Genomic DNA, 10,914 nt, shown 5'->3' on the forward strand with positions numbered 1-10,914 from the left:
TGTGATGGAACTATACATTCGTGAATTTTGCCCCAAATGAGGAATACTATCAGGCAGGATAATTCAAACTTAATGCACTAACACATACAATTTAATTAAAAAAAAAGCGGAAATTCAACCTGTAAACAGCCAGGTAATGTTTTATAATATTTTAGTTGTAATGATACAGTTGTTTACGGGAAGCTTTGAATGAGAACTTTTCAGCCCTTCTGTGAAAGCTAAGCATTAAAGCAGCTTCAAGTGATTTACAATTTATCTTCAACAATTCATTTTTTCATAATCCTTAAGTAAATGTTCATGTGGAATGCCATAGACTCAGAGATTTCAACTTAGAACAGCGTATTTTGTTACCTTTTCTCACAAAAATAATTCAATTCCTAGTCATTTTCATAGTCTGATACCCTTTACATAGAAGTATGTATTCTATACATTAATCTGCAAAGTAATGTGAGCGTTAATTTTCTTGAGTCTTGCCACGATGAGATGTTTATAAATAAAGCCTTTGCAGTATTTGTAACTACTGTATACGTGTGTATTCTGAATGTTGGTAGACTACTGTTTTGAATAAGCCTGTAATATTATACCACTATAGCAAGAGCTAAAATTAAGTACACAATGGATGCTTTTGTGAGATTTACTGTTATTTTATTCCTTACGGGGAAGTAAGTTTCAGGGTGTGTAGCACATAAGCATTTTCCCTAACGCAACCAATTTAGCTTCAGTCATTTAAAGAGCTGTCAGAAAATAGTTCTGAAGGGATCAGCAAACAATGGTACTTTGCCAATTTAAATGTTTAGTTAGTTTTGCAAAAGTCAAAAAATGGAATGTGCTCCAGGAAAATCCTAATAATTTTAATACCACTAAATTGCCAACAGGTCAGTTTATATGAGAAATTTCATGTTGCCTGCTCTTTACAGTACTTGTCTAATTATATCGGGCCAGATCCTTGACCCCAATACAGCCCCTTTGCAACACTAGCAGAGCAAAGGGTCTATAGAACTGGCTTAATTGGCCCTCTGACGATTTCCCTGGCATAAGAGAGTCCACCAGTGGTATAGAGCCGGTGTAGCCAGCTCTACACCACTGCTTCTCGTAACCGCTAAGGCACGAACGCTGTTGTGCTCTGGTGATCTCTGGCTTCCGGAAAGGCCCTTTGGTGGGCATTCAAGCTGGGTGCAACTAAGAACTTAAACCAGGGGGTGAAGCAGAATCAGGGAGGCTTAGAGGTGATGTAAAAATATGTTTTGCCTATGGTCCTCTGCTTAGTACAGCTTGGCTAGACTAGAGGATCTAGAATTTAATATGACAACAAATACTTTTAAATACAAATGTTTTTAATGTAAACTGCAAATCAAAAATGTAAAATGAAGTTAAGACCTGAAATATATGCTAGACACCACAACTAATCAATCAATTCAGAGCATACAGAATGCAAGTTTAAATGAACCCCTTTTTCTCCCCTGAATAATCTTATTTCCTAGAAAATGACAAAGTCCTTTCTCAGATGCACCAATGTAAAAGAAAGTACCAAGAGAATTACACAAAAGGGAAAAAAATAGTTTACATGTTTGATTAGATAAATGGGCATTTAGGTCCCAATTCAGCAAAGCACTTAAGCACATCCTTCATGTAAAGCATTTACTTAAGTTTTGTTGAAGTCAATGGGACTTAAACATGTACTTAAAACTAAGCACATGCTTAAGTGTTTTTGGAATTGGGCCTTTGCATTTAACTCTGGACATAGCTCAGTTTTTTTCATTTTTGCTTTTTTACTTCACCTGAAATAATTAATATCCAGTACCTATCCATCCTTTATTTTGAAATCTTAGAAAGTTTTTGGGAGAAATCATGACTCCACAAGCTACCATTGATTTTAATGGATCCAGGATTTTGCCAGAATTATTTTATATCTTTTTTACTGCACAGGATGATCTATGTGGAAATACCCCCTCCCCCATTTCTGATTAAATACACGTCTAGGTCTTCAGACAATCGATTGGTTTTGACCCACTCCAGTCAGTAAGCACATTCACCATGTGTGTGCTTTTTTACACTTCACTAGAGGAAGAATAGTGAAGTGCATTCTTGAGAGGGATTCATTAAGCCCCAAAGGTGTGACCTACTTTCCTGTTACACAAATCAGTTATGCAGATTTGTTATACTACTTGTGTTCATGCTACAACTTGGCATGCATGAGAGATGATGCCTAGAGTAAAATACCAACACTGCAGATTCATCCTCGCTATCCCCAGGTAACCTGCACTTTTTCTTACCTTAAAAAGTGTTGAAGAGATGTAATGCTATTGCAAAAATACCTCCCCTCTCCTCCCATTGAAATGCAGACATGCGAGAGAGAGTTGCTAACCTTTAATAAATGGCTTAAAAAATAAGCCCAGCAGTGTCCCAGATTACCTACAACGCGCAGCACTTCTGCACTGCCTTTCTTGTCATGCCACTCCATGGCTCCTTCTGATTTTTTTCCCCCCTTATGGTAGAAGGGAAAATGCTAATCTTTCTCTAATGCTGCAAAGAAAGGGATAGCACAGAACAGTCTGCAGTCAAGAGCACTGTTTTCACTGTCAGTTCTCATATCTTGGCCATTAGTAACCAGTTGCCCACTTATGAAAAAAAATATGGTTTTTCTAGGGATTAGACAGTCAAGGGTCACACACAAATGCCCTCTGGAATTTCTTCACTTTGTGCTTTCTTGAAAACAGATCTAGCACACAGCACACAGAATTGTGGGAAACCGTTCCTGACTGGGACCTGTGGGCACTACTGCAACACACATAACGCACATTGAAAATATTGGTTTCTAAATGGCTTATATATTGGAAGGGTAAGCCCCACTGATGTTGCTATATAAAAAGCACTGCTTTTCTCAGAAGAGCTTTCAGAGTTAATACTGTGAAGTTCTTCAAAAGGTTTTTTTGTCAATATATTAATGATATTAAAAGAAATATCAGGAAAAAAGGTTAATGGCGGCATTAGAACTGGGTGAATAGTATGAGAAAATTACACATGGACATCTTGGTGAGTTCTAAAAATAACGGTGCTATGACCATCAGTGGACCCACTTATTTATTTGTTTTTGGCAAACAAATTTTCAGGTGACTGTTTCTTTTGTCTGAATGATTGTGAAGAGGGAATCTTGGGCTTGTCGCAGAAGTAATTTGTAAAGCTTAAATCAATCAATCAGGGAACAGAAATTGTACCATGTGACTTAAGTAGCCCGTCCCACAGTTGGAATATTGAATTGTTAAAGTTGAAACACTTGAAACAATACTAGCAGCCAATCATTAGCAAAAAAAAAAAAAACCATAGGCTGAAAAATGTTTGCTCAAAACATTTATCAAATGATTTCAAATAGGGGACAAATTAGTGAAAATCTGGGTCTGTTTGTAGACAATTTGCAAACATAAAAAAAGTGACTAAACACACTGAATAACTTATTTATTGTGAACTGTTCATCAGCAGCACCATTCTTCTAAAACTGGTATTTGATGGGTGCTCCAGAGGCTTTACTAGCAAGGGGAGTAACATTCTCATCTCCAAAACTCCATTTAAGTTTTGTTCTGAACTGGAGGCCTATGTCTTAGACTGAGAGAGGAGGCTTCACCATAAAAAGATGGCAAATAACTGAATTCTATCTTCACATGTTCACAAGGGCACTCCTGTGAATTTCATTGGAAGCTGTGCATACATCCAGCGGCAGAATTTGTCCCAAAATGTATTGGCAGTATAGTGAAAGTAGTTTGTAATGAAGTGGAATGAGGGAAAGAGACACATTTTGTGTCCATGTGAATTTTTCTGTCACAAAAGCATATTGTGCAAAGCCTTAAGAAACGAAAATTCTCTGCTCATATATTATAATTTAACCAAATCAAGATGTTGCTATCTTCACTTCCTCTCAATCTCTCATTTTTTCTTTTCTTTTCTCTTCTTTTCTGACATTCAGGCTTGGGTTAGGTAAAGACTGAGGGGAGTGGCGGGGAGAGTCACTTTCAGAACAAAATCCCATAGTGATATGTTCTATATGGAATGTTATGATTTCACTGGCTCCCATGGTTCCTGAACTTGGAGTAGTTTGATCTCCTGGTAGCTCAGCGGTGTGATGTTTAATTTAGCATGATTGTAATCTCATGTCAATGAGTGAATGAGACGAACTCACAAATGACAGTTTTTGCACTCTTGCCCTTAATCACTGATCAGGACAGGCAAGCGAATAAGGACAGACATAGGGATGGGTAGTAAGCAGCAGGCTGAAATTTAGCAATCCTTATTGACTGTCTGTCCTGTGCACTGAATGAGAGAGAGGTTCTGAAGAACAAATACTAAGTGATCATGAATTTAAGGACTATGGGTAAAATTTCTAAAGTGCTTAAGTGCCTGAGGAGCCTAAGGCCCATTGTGACATAAGTACTTAGGAGCCTAAGTCTCACTGACTTTCAATTAAGTCTCAATTACTTTGTTACTCAGTAATAAGGTCTGTGAAGGGTGTAGTACTATCCACAGTAGTCCATTGAAGAACTTACACTAGAACTCATGGTCTCCTCCAGTGCTCAGCACAGTGAATATTATTCACAATAAATTATTTGACCAGCTCTCCTATATATGACTGCAAGGCTGGGACTACAGTGAGACATTTGAATGGCCAGGTTTTAAGCTGCAGAAGCCAGCTTTGACAAAGTCTTACGTGCTAGAAAATTTAGCAACATTTTGCAGTCTATTTTATGTTAAACCACCCAATACCTGAATGCATCAAAGGTCTGATACTGCCAGTTGCCGAGCAGCTTTATCTCTAGTTGCACTTGACAGGAGCAAAGGGCACTCCTCACCTTGCAGGATCAGAATCTGGAACTCAAAGGCATACACCAATATGTTCTGTAGAAACCATGTACTTTAATTTTGTTTGATATGCACAGTAGGGTTCCACTCCAGATCTAAACTAAAGGTAATCAATCATGTTCCACTCTTGTGTTTCCTTGCAGACAGCAGCCTCAGATTCCAATCACCACAGGAACAGGTGTTGTCTATCCTGGTGCTATTACCATGGCAACTACCGCACCATCACCTCAGATGACATCTGATTGCTCTAGCACCTCTGCCAGTCCGGAGCCCAGCATCCCTGTCATTCAGAGCACTTATGGTATGAAGACAGACAGCGGAAGCCTTGCTGGAAACGAAATGATAAATGGAGAGGATGAGATGGAAATGTACGAGGACTATGAGGATGATCCCAAATCAGACTATAGCAGTGAAAATGAAGGCCACGAGGCTGTCAGTGCCAACTGAGGAGCGTTTGCAGAATTAAAGTACTCTGACTCTTTTGATTTTTTGTTTTTTGTTGAACAAAAAGTTCTTAAAGAGCCTGCATGCATGTGTGGCTCCTACAGTTACGTCAGCAGAATGGTCTTAAATGTTTCTTAACGTGTGAGACAGATTGTTCCCCTAATTTTCATGAACCTGTTTTTTTTTTAATTTAGTGAAGACATATATTAAATATCAGACATTGGGACTTGAAAACTTATATGAATCAATAGCTGTCTTACAAGTCTTACCTTTTGTCTCTTGTCTTTTTTTTTTTTCTTCCCTATTTGGATGCTGATAAAGGTTTAAGTTTTTGTTTTAGATGGGAGCTATACATTCTCACTCAGGTATGCTGTGCCAGCCTACAGGTTGTGAATGTGTTTTTATTCTGGATTATTTTAGAAAACAAAAACTGCAGATTTCATATTGTGAAACAGAACAAGTCCGCAAGTGTACGCATCTGTGTGTCAGAGCTCATCTTTTAAACAAACTCTGAATTCCACTTTTTCCACATGTATAGCTGAACTTCTGATGTGCCAAACTTTTCATAACTTTTGAATCTTAACATTTTAAAAGTCTTAAGGGAGACACTGTAAAGTCTTAGACAATCCTTTGGCATCTTAAAAAAATATATGTAAAACATAATTTTTTCCAGAAAATGGTAAAGTACTCAGGAATCTGGAGACAGGTTATTCTTAAGTAGTGAACAAGGTTGCCACAGTGCATGTGTCCAATTGCTTTTGCCTCTTGATATGCCATTAGCGCAAAATATTAAGCACAAAAGCGCGATCACCAGCTATGGACAGGCCTGTCTTAGCAGCGTGAGGCCACCTCTGACTACATTCTCTATCCCTTTGCTTTTAACCCTTGCATTCAGTCTTAACACATTTTCTCTTAAATAATTTATTCATTCCAGAATGTCAAGGGTGAAAATACTTAATATTTATTTTAAAATGTACTGTTGGTGGCATTACATTTATAATTCCTTATGACTGTCTTAAAGAGCCCTTTCTCTTTCTTCCCCCGAAACATGCAGGTGCCTGAAAATAAAAAATGCACCTGCTTCCCAAAATGAAAGTGGAATTTGTGAATGGAAAATCCAATTGTTTCCATAACACTATACATCCAAAGAACATCTGGAACCACTCTACTGCATGTAATGCAAAATAGAATGAATACTTTGAATATGTACATACAGTACATATACTCCTATATATTTCTGTGTGTCATGATACACATCTAGACTTATACAATATACAGATGAACAGTCAATGGAGACAGGTGCATTCAATGTCTCTTCAGAGTCTGCAGTGATGGATTTGTAGGGCCCGTAGCATCAAGTAGTGAATCAAGGTTCTGTACATCCCCATTCCAGTGGTCACCTGCAGGAGCTTTCTGATATCTTCAGTGTATTTATGCAGTGATTTATTTGTGAAATTCCTCAGGGGGAAAGTCACACAAAAGTCTGAATTGCAGAGCAAGGCATATAGTACATTACAATAGATTTATCAAATACTAGTTGCACAGGAATGGGAGCCAGAACTCCTGAGTTCCTTTCCTGGCTCAGCCATTGACTGGCTGAGTGACTTTAGGCAAGTCATTTAAGCCACAGTCCTATGAACACTTACGTATGTATTTAATTTTACTCACAAGTATGAGTCTAACTACACATGAGTTTGCAGGATTTGGGCCTTAATGTCTCTGTGCCTCAATTTCTCTATCTGTAAAATGAGGATAATGATGTTTCTATATATCATCGGGGTATTAAGAAACTTGATACATGATTGTAAGGTGATTTGGGATATTTGGAAGAAACCTGCTATAAAATGCAAAATATTATTATTTGTATTATTAGAAACAATATCAATGACAAAGAAAACTTCTGGCAAATATATGGGGGAAGAAGAGAGGGAACACTCCGAGGTTGAGAAGTTGCTGAATGTTCAGAGACAAGGAGAATATAAAAAAGGAGAATTTTCTTCTTTTCTTCACTCCCACTCCACTCTTGATACCCACAAATAAATCACTAAGCATAATAGATAGTACTGGGGGGCCTGATCCTGCACTTGTGCTGAGTGTCCTCAACTCCCATTGACTTTACTGCGAGTTTAAGGTGTTCAGCAACTCCGTGAAGCACTCAACATCTTGCAGAATCAGATACATGCAAATAAATATATATGGACCTGATCCAGCCCCTATTGATTTCAATGGGAATCTTCCCATTGATTTTAATGAGCATTGGACCAGGCCCCATATGACTGAATGGGTACAGTATTAATACAGGTTATCTTCATGCCTGTCACACAATCTTGCAAAGCTTCCTGTAAGACCTATTGACAAGTCACTGTGCTGTGAGCTGTCGTTTCTCTCACAACTGCAGCTCTTTGAGTGGAGATAGCCTGTGTCACCACTGTAGGAATCACATCTAAATGTGCAAAAACAATGAAGATTGTTCAGTTTACAGGACGATTTATAAAGATAATGACACAGAAACACAGTGGTCAAATTTCTCTGACCATTTTGTAATTTTTACTATTTATTAAGTGTGTTCTAAGTCCATGTCTAATAGCAATAAACTGGTCTAGCCAAGACTTTAAAGACATATGCTGTGTCATTAGCTGGTGAGCGCCCTCTTTAAGCTGGCTAAGGTACTGATAGAAAGTGTTTTTTTGTTCTTAATATTTCTTGGAGATTTGGGCTGTTTTTAATACATCTAGCTTGGATTAGGCAGGAGGGTACTATTATTTCCTAAAGAACAACTATTTATTAATGACAGGTTTCAGAGTAACAGCCGTGTTAGTCTGTATTCGCAAAAAGAAAAGGAGGACTTGTGGCACCTTAGAGACTAACCAACTTATTTGAGCATAAGCTTTCCTGAGCTACAGCTCACTTCATCGGATGCAGTGAGCTGTAGCTCACGAAAGCTCATGCTCAAATAAATTGGTTAGTCTCTAAGGTGCCACAAGTCCTCCTTTTCTATTTATTAATGTCTACAGATTTCACTAGTTCTAAATATCTCTCCCTCCCCCACCTCATTTATTTTCTCTTTCTCTTTTCTTTCTGGTTCTGTTGCATCGGTAGAATGCTGTATTGCTAGCATTGTATTTTATGTAATTATTTTTGCACAAAGGCAAACATTTAGATTAGTAGGTTAATTTTTTTTTAAATTTTATGACCATGCCAAAATAATATTCTGCAGGCTGGTAGAGAACAAAGGACTGTTCTTTAGGACTGAAACTTGATTTTGCTTGTAGTACAAAAAACACACACTCACAGATGTTGTTTCGTAAGTGTTATAAGCACTGGATATAAATGGTATTTTTTATCACTTCTGACTAATGTGAAACTGTTGTACGAAAACTACATGAACAAAAGTCATCTGTTTCGACTCGTGTGGGCCTGCCTCACAGTTGCCGGATTTGAGTCATTTTTTATGTCGTATTTCATTTATTTATGCAAAATACATGTATGTATGAACACTTTGTTTTAGCTCCAGCCCTGCCTCAATGCTCATGCTCTGTCACTTAAAGCCACATTCTCGAAAATGATTGGCTGTTCAGGAATCACCAGATTGTAAAAACTGCATTTATTGGTTGGAGAAGTGGGAGGGAAGTAACTGAATCTAAATTGTGCATATAAGCATTTTATTGTATTTATTAGCCGACATTGGCTCTAAAATGTCAGTGGAAATCAAGGAAGGACAATCATAAGGAAAAATGTCATTTTTACTTTATTAATTGGAGCTCAAAACAAAGTTTTTGATGAATTTACCATCTCATTTTAGATTTTTTTTAAAAATTGTGTAAATATAACATAGGAAATAGAATTTTATTTTTTGTTCATGGATACTTAGTGAAGTATAAGTTATGTATTTACTTTGGTTCTGTATCAGTGTATGTTGGTCCATATTAAATGCTGACAAGTCACTGTACCTCATGTAGATGCTGAATTTACACCTGCAGTGTGAGAGCAGTATTGTGGACCTGTAGCTGGGACAGCAAGATGCCTCACTTGTGCTCTCGTTGAATTTTAATTGCATATTCCACAAACAGAATACTTTTTTTCTTTTTTCTTATACAAAGTTTATACATACCAAATTTCTAGTACAGCTGGTAGGAAACTCAGTTTGCTTTGTGAATTCAAGCAAAACTGATGAAATAGTTTCATTTCTATTTGAAAGCAGATAATGAATGGCATTTTGGAGGCAACAACACATGCCTCAAGAAGATGATCATCATTAAGGGAGCCCTTGCAAAGCTAATTAGATTTAATACTGTTAAACTGGTGATTGCTGTGTTCATTATGTCATGATATCATCATATCAGGAGTTAAAAACAGGAAAAAATATTGGCAAAGAGGACATGTGGGATTGTTTTCGAAGCATTGAGTTTAAGTACCGCAGAATAATTCTGATTTTAAAAAAACCATGCCATTCAAGTAATGCTCAAATATAGTAAAGCTGTTTTTACCGTGAACTGAAACAGTTTTACAGTACATTTCCCTATTTAGTTAACAGATGCAATATATTTTCCTTTTGGAAAGCTATAAAAGACTTATTTTCAAGAGAAGAACACTCCTGAAGCTGTCTGGTGCCAGCTAGAGGTAAATTGCCGACTTCACTTGGTATTTGATGAAACAGAAATTAAAGTCTTAATGGAACAGAACCTCTGATTTTCAGGGTACATGTTTACATGGGGATACAACCCTCATGAAAGGGCCCAATTCTGATCCATGTGCATGTTCATGTATCACCATCTAGCTTGTGAAACCAGCTGCTGAGAATGCATGGGGATCAGAATGTTCTCCTAAATTGGTGTGTTTAGGCTCATCAGGAGGTAGGGTGAGGGTAAAAGATGGGATTGCTATGGAGTGGGAACTCCAAAATGAATGACTACACTATTATTCAATGAGGGTTATGTACAGAAAGTACTACACCCTGTGAAAAAAGCACAGCAGTTGGTTGAAAATAATGACTGTTTAGAGTGTAAACACAACCATGCCTGAATACTAAATTCAAGCATGGTCCCCGCATTGTCCCTATGGATTACTGTTTTTTGTGTTGTCAAAGACATGACATTTCTTGATACGTAATCAAAATAATTTTTAGTAAGAAATATTGCAAGGCCCCCAGTAAAACACATAAGTATCTGCTTAACTTTAAGCATGTGAGTAGTTCCATTGAAATGAATGCAGCACCACTAAATTGTTCAAAGTTAAGCATGTGCTTAAATCGTTTGCTGACCCCAGGTTACAGTGCCAACAACTGCCCTAGAAATGCAGCCAGTAGAATGTATGATATAATTCTTCCTATTCTTAATGAGAAGTTGACAAACCATCTCAGACCCCAAGTGTTTGCATGCTTGTTTAAGACTCAAGTTGGCACTTAAGCGTGTTCGTTTAAAAAAAATATTATATAACCTCATTTGATCTTTTACAAAACACTTGCTCTTTCTCCTTAAATAACTTCTTCATCCAAACACCCTTTTTATATAAGCCCATTATAGTCTGTGATTTTTCTCAGATGATATTACATTTTTGATATACTGTAATGCCCTGATCCTACTTCAGAACAAAAAAAGCATTAAAAGATATGTATATGGAAAC

At 37.3% G+C, this 10,914-nt stretch overlaps 1 protein-coding gene across 1 annotated transcript in view; it reads left to right on the top strand.

Moving 5' to 3' along the window:
- The window catches only part of SOX6 (SRY-box transcription factor 6), a 294,444-nt gene extending 288,941 nt beyond the window's left edge, over positions 1–5,503 (top strand). The window contains exon 17 of the mRNA XM_084631143.1: positions 4,992–5,503. Coding sequence (XP_084487269.1) covers positions 4,992–5,295 — 304 coding nt within the window. The 3' untranslated portion in view covers positions 5,296–5,503. The remainder of the gene's footprint in view (positions 1–4,991) is intronic.
- Positions 5,504–10,914: the final 5,411 nt, after the last annotated feature.

Source organism: Lepidochelys olivacea (assembly GCF_965140295.1).
Source record: "Lepidochelys olivacea isolate rLepOli2 genome assembly, chromosome: 6".
Taxonomy (NCBI): domain Eukaryota; kingdom Metazoa; phylum Chordata; order Testudines; family Cheloniidae; genus Lepidochelys; species Lepidochelys olivacea.